The sequence below is a fragment of the Sinohyriopsis cumingii genome, chromosome 2, assembly GCF_028554795.1.
Source record: "Sinohyriopsis cumingii isolate HCF-2022 chromosome 2, ASM2855479v2, whole genome shotgun sequence".
Classification (NCBI taxonomy): domain Eukaryota; kingdom Metazoa; phylum Mollusca; class Bivalvia; order Unionida; family Unionidae; genus Sinohyriopsis; species Sinohyriopsis cumingii.
In genome coordinates this window covers 24734367-24754325 of record NC_142962.1, presented here as the reverse complement: position 1 = coordinate 24754325, position 19959 = coordinate 24734367, and the positions used below count along the sequence as shown (strand labels likewise).

At 37.8% G+C, this 19959-nt stretch overlaps 1 protein-coding gene across 2 annotated transcripts in view; it reads left to right on the top strand.

Moving 5' to 3' along the window:
* The window catches only part of LOC149804490 (protein amnionless-like), a 72257-nt gene that overhangs the window by 12264 nt on the left and 40034 nt on the right, over window positions 1-19959 (top strand). For both annotated transcript variants that reach the window (XM_089940705.1, XM_089940706.1), the window contains 3 exons: window positions 14490-14589; window positions 15055-15275; window positions 15778-15930. In XM_089940705.1, coding sequence (XP_089796831.1) covers window positions 14490-14589; window positions 15055-15275; window positions 15778-15930 — 474 coding nt within the window. The remainder of the gene's footprint in view (window positions 1-14489; window positions 14590-15054; window positions 15276-15777; window positions 15931-19959) is intronic.

The following is a 19959-nucleotide window of genomic DNA, read 5'->3' as shown; positions in this document are numbered from 1 at the left end:
ACTCGGGTCATCGAGTTCGTGGGATGTCCAAATCTTTTAAAGTATTCGTTACACTCGCCCATCCCGAGAAAGCTTCCCGGATAACACGCAATCATATCCACAGAAATCATCTCGCTGTGGTCATACTCGGTATTCCACAAACCACCGTATCCATACTCGACACAACTCAATTGTATATCCGAGAGAAACTCACTTCGTGTTGGTCTCCACGAATTTCTTTCTCTGGCGGTGTGAGCGGCAACACTCGGAACTGTAAAACAATTAGTTAATAACTGCTCAGTATTTTTAAAATCTTCGATTTTCACATATTTCTCTGCGAGTTTTTTCATTTGTTGTTGCAGAGATTCCGTCCGGTATAATTCGCCGTTAGATTTTACAAATTGATCATACTCGCCATCTTCGGAACTTTTAAACAGCCACATCGACACAGGGTCGGTTTTGCTTATCTGTTTAATAAAATCAAATATATTTCCCTGATAATATTTCACAACACGATCCCGCGGAAATATCGTAACTGCGTTAGTCCAAGCGTGAGCGTTATGATCAATGATATTTATTGGAGCTCCGTATCGATTATATTTCGATTTGTATAATACTTCCTCTGTTATCGTTGTTACGGTTATGGGAAATCTTAATGCTTTTTCTAGCTCGGCAACGTCGTTTATTGATGCTCCTATGTGTTTGACCCGCTCAGCCCACGCTGATATCTTGGACTGTCTTAACGCAGTCAGACCGTTTCCGCGCATCGCATTTTTGAAATGTTCCATTACTCGCTCGGCTACACAATTCAGCCTTGACAATCTCATCGGGGTGAGTTTATCAATTTTTGGGTGTTTTTATCGGATAGATTCCATAAATGACCACGGTCACAGGATATGCTCGAGCGTAATATGGTTTATCAATCCCAGTCAGCATTCCTGGTTTGGAATCTTTACTTAACAGAACAGTCTTTCCGCTAGCAAGGATAGGGTCATTTTTATCACGGATAATCCAAGTATCGGAATCTGCTTGCACAATAAATTTTATTCTGAAAAAATATTTCTGAATAAGATAATCAATAATTGTCTTCGCTCGTGCATCATTCACTGTAGCATCGATAACACCTTCGGTGTCGCGTATAATTTTAAATGACGACCACACGTGAGATGCACCGTCGTCGCGGAATTCTTTTTTGGCATTCCTGATAATATCAAACAGATCAGTCAGGGCTGGTCTCCGCGAGTCGGGGGTTAGTCTGTCAAGATCGAATCTAGAAGCTTTCCCGGTGCCCATGGCAGATCATCTTTCAAACTCCTCCATATTATATTTAAGACAAACATTTAAATAAGAAAATATTATATATAGAATGAACCGGTGCAAGTGGCTTCAAGTTGGGTCAGTAATTCCTTGTAATAAATTCTGCAGAAAAGAATTCTGCCGCAGCCATTTCCAAAGCGTCCGAAGGGGGAGTTTAGGGCCAATACCATGCTTGCGATCTAGTGTTGGGGTTAGGGGTAAAACACGGTTATGTGCAAGTTGCGAAGGAAAGAGATACCGTGAACTCAAGCGATATTACAACAAAAAAAAAAAACGACGTTGCGCTAAAATGCGAGCGTGATTACTTAACTAAGTTTTCAGACAAATTATAAATTAGACAAATACATTATTATATAAATGAGCCAAGAATTTGTCTCACATCCTATCATCGAGAATTATGAAGCGAATCGTGATGGAATAGTCAGACATTGCAGGTTGAAAAAACCAGTCGGCGCTGTTGATAGTTCTGTTATCGTAGATTTACTGCTGGAAAAAAGAAGTATCTCTGCCATCGTTTCGTGTTTGAGGTATTTAACGGAGTGATCCAAGACAATCTTGTGATCGATCACATCAATGGTGTCAAAACCGATAATTCTTTATCCAATCTGAGGGTTGTGACGCAAAGCCAAAATTACAGGGCTGGTAATACTGGCCGTAGCAATAAGAGCGCCAAGAGAATTGTATCCATAAACTTAGATACGAATGAAAAAATAATATTAATGTAATATTTCAATCGATGAACTCAGCTGGCAAGTATTTTGATATTTGTGTACCCTCAGTACGAAGAGTCGCAGAAAAAATATACAAGTCTTCCATCTCAAAAACATATAAGCAGAAAATTGTTTTTCATTATCTACTTCACTAAAATTCGAGGATTTTTAATGTAAATGGGAGATAACTCCGTTAAGCATATCTCACGCAATTAGTTCCCTCCCTTTGTCAAGGTGATTGCGCCACGCTCCTTGGGATTGTGCAATACCCGAGCGGTATAACAATTGAGTCGCAATCTATAACACTTCCGCGTTTACAAGTACAGGTATTTTTCAAATTCAGAATTTAAATTCGGCTTAGAATTTGTTAACTGTAACGATATACACTACAGGTGGGTAAATGGTTCTCCGTGTTACCTATATGGTCTCCAATTACTTCCCCTTTGACTTTGTCAAGGTGACTTCGTCAAGGTGACTTTATCAAAAACTGTCAACACGGGAGGGCGTATAATAAATAATATTTTTTTCACAGATAAAATCCTTATTTTATTACATTTGTTCGGTTTTATGGTTCATCTGTATTTTTTCTGCGATTATATTTAAAAAAACAAGTACGAAAAACCGAGTGAGCTATTTTTGAACTTCCAAGTATCAGTCGGTTTATATACTATAGCGTCCGCATTATGTACGGGGTTTCGAACCCCAACAAAGTTGCACAACTTTCCGCGTTACAGCCCTAACTGGTGACATTTTGCCCCTCTGCGGGATTGATTTTGGGGGAGGGTGTGCAACTTTGTTGGGCGTAGAATATAACCCCGTATCTGTCTGTGCCGTCCTTAGTTACTATACTATATCCTACTGTAAATAGTGTAAATACTATATGTTGTGCTGTCCTTAGTTACTATACTATATCCTACTGTAGATAGTGTAAATACTATATGTTGTGCTGTCCATACTATATACTACTGTAAATAGTATAAATACTATATGTTGTCTGTCCTACTGTAAGCTTGCTAAGATGCGGTGGTATTTTAGAAGCTTTACAAATGTAAATACATGTAAATATTATGTATAATAGTGTAAATATTATGTATAATAGTGTAAATACTATATTTTGTGCTGTCCCTATATGAACCTGCTCGCATTTGATAAGCTAGAGACCCAAGGAGATGTGGGTCAATTTTTTTTCTTTTAAATATATAATGTTATATATATGAATTACGAAAACATCAATGATGTGATTGCTGCTATCAAAAAATTAGAAGAGCGCGGATTTAATATATCACTAAATTCTGAAACAATTATGTCTGATTTTGAATCATTACATGAAGCTAAATGCGCAGGGCATTATATTCTTCCAGCTCAGTATCGATTTATAAAAGGGATCCAGACGAGTTTATATAAATCGCTGGCTACAGTAGAAGAAGCACAAATAAATGAATTTGTTTCATTGTCTCGTGCAATTGAAAAGATTAGGTTGAAATTAGCTCAAGAGTATGAAATAACAAAAATAATAAATACTCGTGTAAGGAAGTTAAAAAAATTGTATGTCCCGTGATGAAATCAAGGACGAAGTCAAGGATGACGAAATCAAGGAGGTAAATACCTCACCTTGATGAAATCAAGGACAAAGTCGAGCATCAAGGAAGTAAATACCTCACTTTGATTAGGATAAGTCAAGTATTTGGAAATGAAATTGCCTTGATAAAATCAAGGAAGTAAAAAAACGGTATATTTTTTTTACTTGCATCAGCCTTGACTTCATCAAGGAGATAGTATTTTCCTTAGTCGATGGGGTTTAATGCAGGAGTGTGCATAATTGAGAATTTGATCTCTGTCGCATACAATTGAAATAATATGCTCGCTTCTGAGACTATCTAACTGTTGTTGTGTTAGTAAGAAGTCTTCGTCTCCGTATTCGTCAATAATAAATTTAACGTTAATTTCTTCTTGTGCAAATGCAGCCCTAACTGCTTGCTCGAGCGCTTGTTTGTCATACACGAAAACATTTATGTGGTGGTACATATAAATCTAATCTAAGATCTAAATACGCGTATATATTCGAGGATTTGATGTATACTGCAATGTGCGATCACAATATGATCTTTTTTTAATACTTCCAGTTGCTTATCAGTTAATATAAAATCGTCATTACCGTATACATCAACAATTATTTTTTCCGGGGTAACTTTCCCCCCGCTGACAGCTTCATCAAGAAGTTCTTTATTATGTATGAAACATTTTACACAGTGATACATTTATATAATCCTTGCTTGATTAATTGTCAGTAAAAAAATATATTTCTTTTTTTGCTTTTTACTAAATTCGCATGATTTTTACTAGTAAACACCCTATCAAAATTGAGAAATTGGCCGATTTCTGTGATTTTTACTAGTAATTACCCTATAAATTTCAGTGAATTTGCCAGCGTTGCAGAAAATATAAAATAAAATTAATTTTTCACTCAAAAATCCCTAGGATTAAAAGTCTTAAGACTTTACTAGCAGACTAATATGTAGTGTTTCACCTTGAAAATCAAGAAGATTCCCACGCTGGTCTGTCAGCGCGAAATTTATTCTAGTCAGCCACGGATTATGACATCGTAGATAGACCGGATTGATCGGCTCTTGCACAATCAGAAATCCAGGTGGTACATCTTTCGGAGTAAATGAATAAAGAATAAACCCCTGCTGGGCTTGATTTGATACTGTCGTGTCCGTGCTGTAACTGCCATCAATGACATCGCACACAAGATTGACCGCGACCACTTCGGTTATATTTACGATGCCCGGGGATACATGCCGGCCGTCGCCCGAAATATTATTGTTGTGTCTGAGGATAGTTGGCTCCGGTAATGTTTTTCTGTGTTGTGCGAGTATGTCATCAAAGAACTCGTTGATGAGGTCGGTGACGGATTTTCTTAACTCGGGCACGTTATATCCGGGAAGTTTAAAATTTGGCAGAGTGGCTTCTGTCAGTGAATAATGGGCTAGAAATTGTTGTTTATAGCGATTTATGTTATCAGTGTGATCAATTGTTGCCTGAATTGCTCGCTGGTTAATATATTCTATGTCGGCAGCAAGCTGATTTAATATTTCAATCCGCGTAATGATTTCGCTGCGTGAACTTGTTATATCAAAAAGATGTTCTTGGAGGCGCTGCCGTAGTCGCTCTAATTGTGTTTTATGTTCTTGATTAATGGTTTTAAAATATTCAATAATATCTCTTAGGTCAATAAAAACCGATTTAGTTCCTCCTGTGAGAAGTTGTTCATAAATAAAAATCCACCGAATATGTCCTTACGGTAGAAGCCAAAATCACTACCCAACGTTGCATTTTTTATACCATCCAGACTTTGTTTGTATGATGGTGTAATGTCATGGTATGATTGTGTGTTCGTTGTATAATCAGACTTTATCGGCTTTGGTGGTATTGGTCGTGTCGGTGGAGCGACTTCAGGCCATCCTAACACTGTTCTGATTGAACTATTGTATATACCCACGGCGTAGTCTGGGGTGTTTATTTCAATGGCAGAAGACAGCGTTGGCTCATGAACAGTTATTGCTATTTTGGATTCCTTTGTTGTGATATATTTTATTCGACGTTGTAATTCTTCATTGATTTCTTCGATTTGATAAGACCCGGTTGGTAACCCAATGACATTCCAGTCTGGCGTGCCATCGGGTTTATTTTTATATGCAAATACCAGTGAATTATTCGCTGGCAATCCACCAAACGACGCTGATCTGATATTGGGCCAACTGTGATATACTCGTAATTGTGCTAACGCAATCTCGTTTACTGGAATCGCAGTTGGAAAATTAATACTGAATTCTGGTCTAGTTGAGGTTACTGTTATTAAAGAAGTTCGCGCCCGGCTTGTATTTTCGACTATCTGTTGAAGCAATTCCGTTGACATTGTTATTTATCTGCCGTCGCTTCAAATGACCAGTGTAGTCTTCATACACCTTTGCCATTTGCGCGAATTCGGAATCTGATATTGTTGTATCATCGAGACTGGATGATATCAGCGCCGACAATTTTGAGTAGGCGCTCGTGGCCGCGCTGTTTAACTTTTCATATTCGTGCAATTTTGTTAGCGTAATTGAAGATATTTTTTTCGCGATAATATTAGCAACTCCTGCAATTGTCGCTGATGTTGAAACTGTAATTGTGACCGCGATTGCAGTTGTCACTGGTGTTAACGCAGACAATAATACTCCTGTGGATGCAACTAACGCTGACACTGAATACACTATTGTGTCTAACATGGTTACATGCCGCTTGTATTTTTTTACCTTTGCTGTGCATTCGCTGATGATATTTTTTAACTCTGACTGCCATTCGCGTACTTGATCATATCTGTATTGTTGCGCATCCAGTGTAGTCGTTGATGCTGCCTTCATTAATGCCATATTATTATTTTACGCAGTAACCAATTGAGGCGTTCCAGCTACAAATTCCAAACACCACCAGTAAGATGTTGCGGTTAATTTCTTGTCGGCGGATTCCAGTATAAATGTTTCTTCGGTTCCCTTGTTTAATATGATAGTCACAACCCCAGAAAACTTATCGGTGTAATGTCTTCATGGATATGTTGTGAAGATTTCAAATTTAGCGGCGCTGAACACAGACAGTCTATACACTCCAGTGACTGTTGCTGTATATTTGATAGTATTATTTTGTCGAGACCATGTTGCAAATCCAGATGATATCGTGTATACTATGTTGGTGATATGCCCGGGAGTAACTCCAGTGGGGACTTTAATCAAACTGGTTTTGTTAACGATATCAGGAATCCCCTCTACGATATCCTGTTGTGTTTGTTTGATTGTGTCAATGTTGGTCTTGATATCAGAAAGCTTTATATCAATGACGGGAGGAGTTCCAAAGAACTTATCCGTGGCATCATCGGTTTTTTGAAAGTTTCTTCGAAGTCTTGCAAACGCGTTTACATGAACATCATACTCGGCCCGCAACGTGGTTAGTTTAACGTCAATGGTGTCAACATATTGTTTGTTTGCGGCATCTTCCGGGGATGTTGGATCTCTTAAAACGGTTATTTTGTTGCCGTTCATGCTAAGTTCACCTGTCATTGTATCACCGGTCTTTTTTACTGCAACTTTCTGCATATCATCTCGCAGCGCCGTAATTGATATCAGCGAATCTCTGATTTTTCCGCTGTCAGTGAACACAGGGATGTTACCCGGAGTGGCTCCAATAACCCCACGAATTATTTCATGCCATTTAATATCACTGGTTCTTAGTTTTCCGTGCCGGTCCTGAAAAATAACAACCTCATCTGGGTCTATCCCGGTCAAACTTAAAAGATTATCGATTTCATCCTTGGTTGCATATTTTGATAAATCCACGTCGGTACGTTTTACTTTTCTGTTGAGGAGAGATCTTTCGTAAATATCAACCATTATTTGATAGGAAACTGTTTAAATCGACCCGTGGTATACTCGTGCACGACTTTGTGAGGTGGTTTGGTTGACGCTGATATCGCATCAAGAACATTCAATACTTGTTGACCACATATCGGAGGATCGGTCAGTGTTTGTGTTGGCAGCGTTGAGTACCAAACTGACGCGGGGACGTCTTTTGTATATTGGAGAAATTCAACTGGCGGTGCTAACCCATACGAATCAAAATAGATAATTCCACGTGGATCGATCGCGTAAGCAACCCAGTGAGTTCCTGGACCATCACTGTTATCAAGATTAATAATTCCTGTTTCTGGATTATTTGGTTGGCTCGGTAATTGATCTCGCATAAAGACGCCTCTGAAATTTTTTATATTTAATTGTTTAACAGCATCGAGCAAATCAAAATTGGACATTGGAGTAAAAACACTTTGTGCGCTCAGAACCGTTTCGGGTACCACGATGGTGGAGTTCCTGGAAGTCTTAACCCACGTCTCTTTTTTTGTATCCTTTTCCAGTGGCTTTCTTTAGCACCATTCCAGCAGCGGTTCCAACAGCTCCTAACGCGGCGGCTTTAGCAACAGCTGGGGCAGCAGCGGCTATCAACGCTGGTATTGCCGCGAGAAGAGAAAAGATACCGTCAGTTTTAACCATGAGAAGGATCAGGGACTGGTAACGCGCCGACACGAGCTCTGAAGTGAATATCAACAACAGACTGCTTGGACAAGTCAAGATGTTCCAGTGAAAAGTAATAAATCGGATACAGACTTGTGAAATCAAGTTGTGATATTTGTGTGCCAGTATCTATATTTAGGTTACGCGCCAAAAATGTCAGCCAACGATGATACGCGCGCGCCACGTGATTATTTGTATAACTCAGTGATATATCTTCGGATGGTTCTTACTGACTGTTTATTCTCAACGAAACCTCAGTAACGTCAAGTTTGTCAAATATCATATGGGACTTTAGTTGATTATTTGTCCGGGAAACATCCTGCAGCGCAATAAAGATATGTCGTGGCGCAGAAACTCCCTGTTGTGATGCTATATGCCAAGTAAACACATCCCTGACTCGACTTGAGACGGCGTCTGTGGTCACTGTAAGCCATAACATCAATGATTTACCACCTTGATTCATAAAAGAAAGCAGTCGCGGCTCTTCTGTGACCGATGGAGTTAGCACTGGCATCCACAGCGAAAGTTTTGTTAGTGTTACCATACCAGCATCAGCAGCACCAGCTCCTCGCCAGATCGCATCATTGTCGTGGCCTTTTCTGTGAAGCATAACTGTGTGTTTGGCTCCAAAGATGACCTTTCGGTAATCTCTGCAAAATCCAAAGATATCAGAGAGTGGAATCGCGCATGAGAAATTTCTGGTATCTCCTGACAGCGTTGCTCGGCGTGTTGCAAATCCCAAATTGTAAGTCGCGCTGATATTTTTTATAACTTCAAAGGGATTAGCTGGTCTAGCTTCACGGTCGGGGTTGTCAGCTTCTACCTGATCAGCAACTTCAGTAGCTACTGGCGTAAGTAACTTAATATACTGAATATGATTGGCGTTATCGGTGACTTCCTTGGCAAACATCATTGATGGACCAGATGACCTTGTAAAGTCGTCAGAATATCTCGCCAGACCAATTATTGTTGTGGCAACATCGAGGTCGTTTTGAATTATTTCGATATTTTTTCCATCAATCATATACGCGGCGCTATCAAACAATGCCATGATTCCACTGTTGACAAAACCAACTCGGTCATTGGCGTCGCAGTTAGTACCATCCGCCTTTGTAAGTCTACCTTCTACTTCAGTAAACGCATCAGATGGCAAGAAATATCTGCTTGTATCGTGAACTTGAAGTTCAATACGCCCCTGTTGATTTGGATCTCGTGCATCGTAGGAATAAAATTGATGATCACGCACCGATCTGTCTCGCTCGAACGGCTCATCTATATTAAATGCTGGATCGGATATCAGTTTGAACATTTTATACTACTACATGTGATTTCAAATGGACGATCCCGCTATCAAATTTGCTGTAATATTTCGCTGCACGTCGGATTCCAGCGCCCCTAGTTTTTGATTTGCGGCTTGATTTATTATTTTACTAACATCCACGGACATGGTTTCGGTGGTTGGTAATTTCACCGGTTTACGTCTCATTAGTCGCGTTATTCTCTCTCTGATTGCCGAAAGTGCTTTGCCAGCAGCGCCAACAATTACAGCGGGAGCTTTTTCACTAACAATATTAATGGCTTTCATCGATAGCTGTTTTGCAAGTGGACCCAACTTTGGTGCCAATCCTGCAAATAATCGCTGAGCGGTATCGCCAAGTCCGTCTCCTTAAGTTGCTCTATAGATTGGTAATCGTGAGTTTACTGCTCTGATCTGCGCAGTTGTAGGTATGTTATATATGACCATGTTATGCTATTGTCATGTGTCTAATCGTGGTAACCTTAGTCACTATCAATGAGTTCATCGACGAGTTCTTGATACATAAGAGCATCCATGATGCCACCTTGAAATAATCTCTGGCAAATATCAGAGGCCTCATTGATTATTTCCGGCGAGTTGTTTCTGGAAGGTCTTGCTCCGATAAGAACTTCTAACCGGGACACATCATTGAAGATATTATCAGGGCAAGGAATTCCATAACCACTGCCAGTAGGTGGCGGCTGTTTACGTCCCAGAACTATTTTACCCGTCTTAGATATTGGCTGTTGACTTTGCGAGTCAGATCGATATTCTTTCCTTTCCTCCATTTCCTGTTGAATCTGTTTAAACGATTTTCGACGGGGGTGGGGGGGGGAGGGCGATGACGACCCTGAAGTCGCTGCGGTTGACCAACCTCGGTCGTCTCCTCCTCATACTCCATAGCCTCTTTAAGCACCTGGTCAGCACCCAGTTCAGGATCTGTTGGCGACCGCGACGGAGACACATTTACATGTGGCACTGTTATCGACGGTATTGTCTTGGGTCTTCCTCGTTTATTTTCCGTTTTTTCTTCTCTCTCTGTTGCAACGGCTCAGGAAGTGAAAGGTCTTGTGGCTGCGGAGAAGGTTGACGTTTTTTTGCTGGTTGTTTTTGCGCTTGTGCTTTTTCTTGTTGTCTTTGCTCTCGCATTATTTTTTGCTGTTCTTTTTTTTCCGCCAGTTGCTGCTGACGTATCATTTTTTGCTGTTCTTGTTGTTCTTTATTGTAGTCGCCTATTCCATTAGCAAAAAATGGATAACCAACATCTGTTCTGTCTATGGTGTAGTCGTTTGTGGCTATTTTATACAACCAATCACCCCAGGTATCTTTCTTTACGCCTTTAACATACTCGGGTTTTAAATATTGAGCTCGTAGCGGAAAATTTTAGGCAGCAATCTTACCAAAATCATAACTACTATGGGCATCTGTCAATTCAAATTTCTCAATTTTTTTTATACCCTCGGGGGTAAATCTCGATTTGAAATCAATTATTTTTCGTCTAGCAGGTTGCAGCGCGGATTCTTCTCGCAATTCTTGAATAAGACTTCTTTTCTCTTCTTCGGGGCCCCTAATAGCAGTTTAAACCCTTTCAGTGGCCGCAGTAACAGGCTTAAATAATTCCTTTGCTTCAGTTGCGTATTCAACTTGTGCTTGTTGTTGTAATTGCACATCCTTTTTAAACTTTTCCTTCACCGGGATATATTTTTTAAGTGCTTCTGCTCGCTCCCTAGACAACCTGGCTGTGTAAGATTCTGAGTGTACCATTATTTGGTATAAGTAATTTTTAATTTATATCCTCGAGTCGGGTTAGATACAATTTTCAGCTAGAGAGCAGCAGAGAGGGCGACGACAACAGCACGCAGCAACAACGGCGACAATGATGACTTCGTCATCGCGTTTACAACGAAGCACCCTCGCGGTTTTATTTCGGCGTCGGCGACGAAGTCACTGAAGTTGTAGGCGGCGCCCCTTCTGGGGGAAACGACAACAGCGCGCGGCGACAATTGCGTTTACAATGAAGGGTGGGTTTTATAAAGGGCTTATTTCGGCGTTTGGAGGCTTCTAAAAGTTGTGGGATTCGCCCCCTCTGCTGCTAAATGAAAAGATAAAGAAAAATAAAGAGTGAGGGGTAAAAGGAGGATAATATTATGAAACGTTGGTGATACCCCCTTGGTGAAGCCGCCTTCTTAAAATAAGCGACGGAGGGCGGCATCTCGGGCCTCCGCCCCGGCCGGCAGTTTAGCTCTGCACGCCACTGGTCCATTACGATCGCCAAGGCGGTCATCCTGAAAATCTTACTGTCGCTATTTCTCATAGATAACTAGTTGTTTTGATATCGTGCTTTCATAAAACGACATTATTCTGATGTCTAGTTGATCCTAAATGGAAATGGTGTTAATGTGATATCCAATGTGGCCACCATGGCAGCCATCTTTAACATTTTGTTATTGTTATTTCTTCAAAACGGAAAGTCCTAGTAACAATGGGTATACTCAAGAATGCTTTGCAGTATGTCATTTTGGTCCTAAATGAAAACGTTGGCAGTCAGACACCCAATACGTCCACCACAGCAATTAATTTCAAATTGTTTGTTATTGCTGAAGAATATCATAAATGGTTACAACTCTCCACAATTAAAACGAAAGAAAAGGTCTTATCTTGAATTTCTTGAGGATCTTTTCGTCCAGCAGAACGCCGTTCTCTTCGAGGGCTTTTTAGCTGTGAATTGCCCTGAATAATTTCGGTGCTCTAATTGTTTAATTTACACGAAATGACCTAAAGGAAATAACCGATATTAGCGAAAATCAAAGTAACAAACAAACTGGCGTTTCAAGAAATAAATAAATAAATATTCCTCTTACTTAAGTAATAGTTATTAATACTTAAATACTCGTTGTCACGATTTCATACATAATTATTACCATAAATGTAGTATAACTCAAGGGAAAAATTGTTCCCTTCTACTACTACTACAACTACCACTACAACAACAACTACTACTACTACTATGGCCGACAACAGTATTAATTAATTGCTTCTTGAGAATTTCCATCACGTGGTCAATTGTGATATTTTAATTTTGTACGGAAGCTTGAGATTTGTGTAAAATGAACTTTTTTTCGGTCATTTAGATTGTAGCCTTAAACTGAATAAATCATAAACCGTTTGGTCATGTCTGTACATATGATTCTGTGACAAAATTGAAAATATCGTCCAAGCCACTTTCCACCACCCAAGTTACAGTACTCATTTCCTTCATTTGTATCACACTGGAATGCTGGCTAAGGTTTAAGCAAGGTATTGTAAATTTCTTCGCCGCTGTTTAGTGATTGGGGAATAAAAGTCACAACATTGTAGCAATTTGGTGATTTCATTGTAAAAAAGAGAAATAAGAAATAATGTATGCCCGTGTCGTGAAGGTATAGCGTAAATAAAGAGGAAGCTTGTGACGTTTTCTTTTTTAAATTTAACGACGTGCTCTTCTGATGTTACGGTATGGGCGTATTCTAATGACATAATTAACGAAATCAAGATATTGTTTTATATTTTTATCCAGTATCTGAATGTGTGATTTCTATATCTAAATGTGTGATTATTATTTCTAAATGTATGATTTTTATCTGAATGTGTGATTTCTGTATCCAAATGTATGATTTCTGTATCTAAATGTGTGATTTCTGTATCTATATGTGTGATTTTGTATCTAAATGTGTGATTTCTGTATCTAAATGTGTGATTTTGTATCAAAATGTGTGATTTTGTATCTAAATGTGTGATTTCTGTATCTAAATATGTGATTTCTGTATCTAAATGTGTGATTTTGTATCTAAATGTGTGATTTCTGTATCTAAATATGTGATTATTATTTCTAAATGGATGATTTTGTATATGAATGTGTGATTTCTGTATCTAAATGTATGATTTCTGTATCTAAATATGTGATTTTGTATCTAAATGTATGATTTCTGTATCTAAATGTGTGATTTTGTATCTGAATATGTGATTTCTGTATCGAAATGTGTGATTTTGTATCTACATGTGTGATTATTATATCTAAATGTATGATTTTGTATCTGAATGTGTGATTTTGTATCTAAATGTGTGATTTTGCACCTGAATGTGTGAAATTTTATCTCAATGAATGACTTTTGTATCTGAATATGTAATTTTTGTATCTGAATATGTGATTTCTGTATCTAAATGTGTGATTTTGTATCATGTGATTTTGTTTCTGAATGTGTGATTTCTGTCTCAAATTCTTTGATTTTTTTTATCTGAATGTGTGATTTCGTATCTAAATGTGTGATTATTAAATCTGAATGTGTTATTTCTGTATCAAAATGTGTGATTTCTGTATCTAAATGTGTTATTTTGTATCCGAATTTGTGATTTTGTATCCGAATTTGTGATTTCTTTATCAAAATACGATTCTTAAACTAATAGTGTGATTTCTGTATCTAAATGTGTGATTTTGTATCTAAATGTGTGAATTTTGTATCAAAATGAGTTGGGCTTGTAAACGAATATGTGATTTTTGTATCTGAATGTGTGATTTGTGTATCAAAATGTGTGATTTTGTATCCAAATATGTGATTTTGTATCTGACTGTGATTTCTGTATCAAAATGTGATACTTGTATCTCAGTGTCTGATTTTGTTTCTAAATGTGTGATTATTATATCAGAATGCGTGGGTTTTTTTTAACTGAATATGTGATTTTTGTATCTAAATGTGCGATTTTTGTATCTGAATGTGTGATTTAAGCCTAAACGTGTGATTCGTATATCTGAATATGTGAATTTTGTTTCTAAATGTAGGATTTTTGTTTCTAAATGTGTGATATTTGCATCTGAATCTGTAATTCTTATATCTGAACGTATGACTTTTTATACCATGTATTTTCCTTACATTTAATTGTAAAATACTTTGCAATTAAGACTAGGACAGTCTTGACTCTGAGTCTGTAAACCGATATGTTTCGCCAGATCTTACAAGTTTTAATTTCAATGTTTTTAAAAAAATCATTGCAATATTTAACCTTTTAGCTTTCTATAGGAATTGATATGTCATTTCATCGTGTTGATAGGTTATGCCAAAAGATGGCGAGTTTGTACTGGGAGCATATTCAACACTGGCGTTCACTGAAGAGCCCGACCACAGTGCCAGCTGTCTTGGGTCCGGAGCAGGTAATGCACTCGCCCAGCTTTCATATGTATGTATGTATGTATGTAGGTAGGTAGGTAGGTAGGCAGGTAGGTAGGTATTTATGTATGTACGTACGTACGTATGGTATGTATGTACTCATATGTCTAATTACGACATGTCTGCAACCAATGCCTATGATTAATGACGGAAATCAAGATATTAAAAATCAGCAGAGAATATCAACTAGTGCATGTTTCACATTCCTCTTTGCTCGCTCATTTATTTTATTACAATTTCAGAATCGAGCAGGACAAATTATAATTCAGAATAATACGAATACAATCGCATCCCCAGCAGTCAACACCATTTATATTGCATACACAGCAGCTCACCCACCCCATTTATCCTCATTAGGACCATCTGGCAAGGTTTTCATTTGCTAATCAGTTCACAAGAAAGATTATAAGTTGAATATTTTCATATTTCGTTACTAACTTATTTTTCAGATGTGGAATTTAACATCACTCGTCCGGCCGACTGGATAGACCCGTTAAACTGGTGCCAAACAAGTTCAGAGAGCGGGAATTGTGATGACGTAGCGCTATTGGACAACGAGAGAGTACCTTGCGTCACTGATAACGTCATCTTCCCGACTGGAAGCTCCTACTACGTCAACCTGGGGTCCAACTTGGATATCAGCATTAATACTATCAAAGTGTCGGGCAAGGTAAGGATACAAACCACATCAAATATCGAAAGAACGTTTCGAGTTTAAATTTCAGAAAATTCAATTCCCTTTGACGATCATTGATATGTTTGTTGTTTTAAATAAATTTTCATTTTAATTTTCAATACGTAATCTGCTAATAAAACACGTGTTAATATAATGTATAGCAAACACTTGATAATTGCTCTTCTTTTCTTGCCAATTAAGGTCCCGAAAGTAATTCATGTATTTAAAATTAATCTTTTAGTCAATTGGAAAGTTGAAATTAAACAAAAGGATACCAAAACTACTTTTCCTAGTGATGTAATGAGAATAGCACAATAACAAGATTCTCACAAAAATTATCGTTGTTTGTGTAGTTTTTTGATTCAGCGAAAGATCGACATCGAGTGACACTAATTAATGAATGAAAACTGTATAAGAGTGATTCCCCTTTGTTTCCTCTTTTATAATAACTTTAACTCATATTACAACCCTGATGTTGATATTCCATCCATTCTAGGCCTACAGCACCTCAACATTCGAGACATTTCTAAACAGTGACGATGGCAAGAAGATCTTTTCTCCGTTAACAGGAATTCGGTCACGTGTAACAATACGTAGGTCACAGTGCACAGATGTGACGGGCTGTGCGTGCAGAAACGACCAGGGTGGGGTAGGTACACAAAAATCGTGTGATTTCAGCAATATACGGTGGGACGTATAGACATTCGTTTTATATACAAGTCATCTTAGAAATGTCTCTGACCGTTTCTCTTAAATTTAATTGCAAAGTATCCTAAAGCTGTTTGCAGTAGACTGCATACGTTATCATGAGGAACAACATATAATTAGCAAATAAACATCAAACAGAACGACCTGATTCGTCGGTGGTTTAAAGATGTTGAACTTATGAACAAAATTACTTTTAATTATAATTATTTCTATATGATATTATACGTTTGAAGTGTCCATCTGTCATGCAGGCCAGTTTAAAAATAATGGGAGAACAGGGAATCGGTATAGATAACCACTCTGAAATTGAAACCTCCGTGTAAGTAATGTCGAACTAGGTTGACCAGAACACAGCAAAGTAAGGGCGTTTGTGCCCATTATGGTCATTACAACATATTTTTGCAAAACACAAAATACACATTGCAATTAATTCTAACTGATATGAGTACCTAGATTACATTATTGTAATTTGAAACTTAAATATTTAATATGCTACCACTAGAAGAAGCAATTCTTAAACTCCAAAACATAACCAAAAATTGATAAAGATCAAAGAATTCACAATCAGTTTGATTTAAACCATGTTTTGTCAAATCCGAGTACAAACATAGGACTGGCGGATTCAGTAGAAAACATGAGTTTGCTAGAGCACAGTCGTACTAACAGTAACAAAACTACAATGTAAGGAATATGAATAGCGGTACAAGTGATTACAAATAAAATAATTGTATTGTATGCGTTCTTTCTTCTGTACTGTTCAAGTGTTCCAAATGCGGTCAGCGTAATCAAAACTCTGTAGAGACCCAGTTTGAATATAAGGCTTTTTAAAACAGTTTTCTTTCTCCCAGGCTTTATTAGAAATACGTTTAATACGTTCATGTATAATATTCGAATGTGGTTACGGTCGTTTTCGTGATATTATATGTATATGATTGGATGCTGGTTACGGTTCGTTTTCGTTATATTACATGTATGTGACTGGATGGTGGTTACGTTCGTTTTCGTGATATTGCATGTATACGATTGGATGGTGGGTACGGGTCGTTTTCCCGATATTACATGTATATGATTGGATGGTGATTACGGTTCGTTTTCATGATATTAGCAATCATTTTTTAATTGAACCTTTAAACATGAGGTTGAACAGTCGAGGTTATTCCACTGTAACATCGGTGGCCATTATTGTTTGAATAGATGACCGCAGTGTATGTGTATGGAGACACCTGTATGTGTTGTACACGCGTATATATTTATAGGAGTTGTTACGAAACAGGTGGCTATTATTGTTTGAATAGATGACCGCAGTGTATGTGTATGGAGACACCTGTATGTGTTGTACACGCGTATATATTTATAGGAGTTGTTACGAAACAGGTGGCCATTATTGTTTGAATAGATGACCGCAGTGTATGTGTATGAAGACACCTGTATGTGTTGTACACGCGTATATATTTATAGGAGTTGTTACGAAACAGGTGGCTATTATTGTTTGAATAGATGACCGCAGTGTATGTGTATGGAGACACCTGTATGTGTTGTACACGCGTATATATTTATAGAGGTTGTTACGAAACAGGTTTTGGATTATCGTTTTTAGTCGGGTTTAAGAAACAAAAAGCTTAAAATCTTTGCTCAATTGGCAGTGTATTCAATATGTTTGCCTATTTCTAATTATAACAATGCAATTTAGGTACTACAATTAGTTTTATTAATTATACTATATAATTTTCTTTTTTGCTAATTAGAGATCATATGGTCCATGTACACGGTCTAAAAATGCTCACATAAACCAATAATCGATGGCAGTTGGTACCATATGTATCTTACCTTGTTTGTGGCAATTGTCCGGCCTCTATGTACCTGGTAAATAAAAACATTCAGCAGTATGGTAATAGACGTATTAAACAAAGTTTTCTGATATGGGTCGACTCCTTCTGTACCCGATAACTTTACCAAACTTTTACCATCGCGTTACACGCTAATGTGTGTGGTCTGACTAGACATGTATGAGTAGAAATGATTATTTAACTTTAGTAAACGATTATTTTGGTTGCAAAATCGGCTTACGTAAACGATTTTTTTCTGTCAAAATCGGTTACGACTTTTTGTAGCAAAATCGGCTTTCGTAAACGACTTTTCAAAATCAAAACATGCATATACCATAGTTTGTTGAGATTTTCCTTAAAGATAATATATTAAACCAGCACACTACTACTGTTTGTAGCGTCACAGAAAGGATTAAACCATTATTTCGCGTAAACGCGTCATACGATTTATCAAAGAGGCTCGAAAGATGTAGGACTTTTCAAATACTTAGCCGGAGCAATTTGTCAAATTAGTCGAGTTAGGAAACTAATTGGAACAAGAATGAAATAAACTCGGTGAAGCTTATGATAAAATCCTGAAAAGTCCCTGTATGATGATGCGCAAGAAAACTTCGTTGACTTTGGGTAAACCACGCAAAAAGACATAAATGACCTGAGAGGACAGTGACAACATTGAAATGATTAGTGAAGATAGTAACAGCATAAAGATTACTAAGAAACAAATTAATCAGAGAGATGCTTTCGGCATTATAATATGCAGATATACCAACGATACACACTTGGATGATAAATATATTTAAACTCTAGAGTCCTGACGGCCGATGCAATGTCGAAAGTTTCATAAAAGATTTACATGCAAAGATACATAACCTTTGGAGTCAATATGCGAACAGTATAAGACGTTTTAAATAATTGGATACACTTTTACGCAGGGCGGTCATGTACAAGTTCGTTTATTACTTTATATTTGCCAGTGTTTAGTGATTCGGCCAAATGCTGGTTTGAAGAAATTATATTTAAACAGGAAGCTATTGAAAGTAATATTAGGTTTCTGCAGTATGTATGTTTACTATTCACCGTCCCGAGTTTGTAAATTACTATCATGGATGGAAGTATTTTTAAAGAGAATGATTCTACACTGAAATATTATCCACTTGAGTATGTATTATATCCTTGTATGCTCTGTGAAACAATGGACAGGATACGCATGAAGTTATGCACACCATCACTCGAAAAATAGATGTTTATTTCTGTTAGAGAATTCATTCCTCATACAAGAAGTCCAGTAGCATTGGGACGCAATCAGTGCAAAGGTGTATGCCTTGGAAACGGTGAACCCTGCGGAAGAAATCATTAATAATATTGTAAATCACGTTTGCTCGACTTCCATTTTGCGATCGGTACTCGACCATATCTTAAATGTGGTAATAGAGTAAAGGCGCTCAATCAGCTCTACAACGCAAATATGTTACCTATTGTTGTAGAAAACAAAACGACGTTAGCATCGTTTAAAAATAATGAAAACAGTGAAACAATAGGCAAGATTGAAACGATTGCAGTTTATGATCCTTGTTATTGTTGTTGTTCTAGGGTTTAACGCCGTTTTTCAGCACAAAATAGGCTATACATGGCGGCCAGTATAACTGATGGAGGAAGAACCCTTGAAAACCCAGAAAAGAACCACCGACCCACGAGAAGCTACTGGCAGGCTTTCCCACGTAGCCGGAACGGTGAGCGCTTTAGACCATTCGGCCACTCGGGATCATTGTAAAGTAACACCATTTAAATATTTATTGACAGAATAATCAATTAAATATGAGATTTACTCATATATCAGCATGCCGACTGTGAACCACCTCAAGCAACTCGGTTGAGATCGTTGGATAAGGATTTCAAGCTGTATGCAAAAAACCTACATATGTCTATAGAGGCGTCGCGTCAGATTTTGAAACATCTTTGCAAAATAACAGCGCAGTATCATGTCAAAATTCCTTTGCGGGCCAAGTGGGCCGAAATCTAACAGACGGTTGTTGACACGAAAAACCCAGTCGACTTATTGAAGCCATTATTGCATCTGAAGCTGTGATGTATGTTCCGAAATTGATTAAAGTCCCCGAATTCAAGTTAGAACAACGTCATTGTAA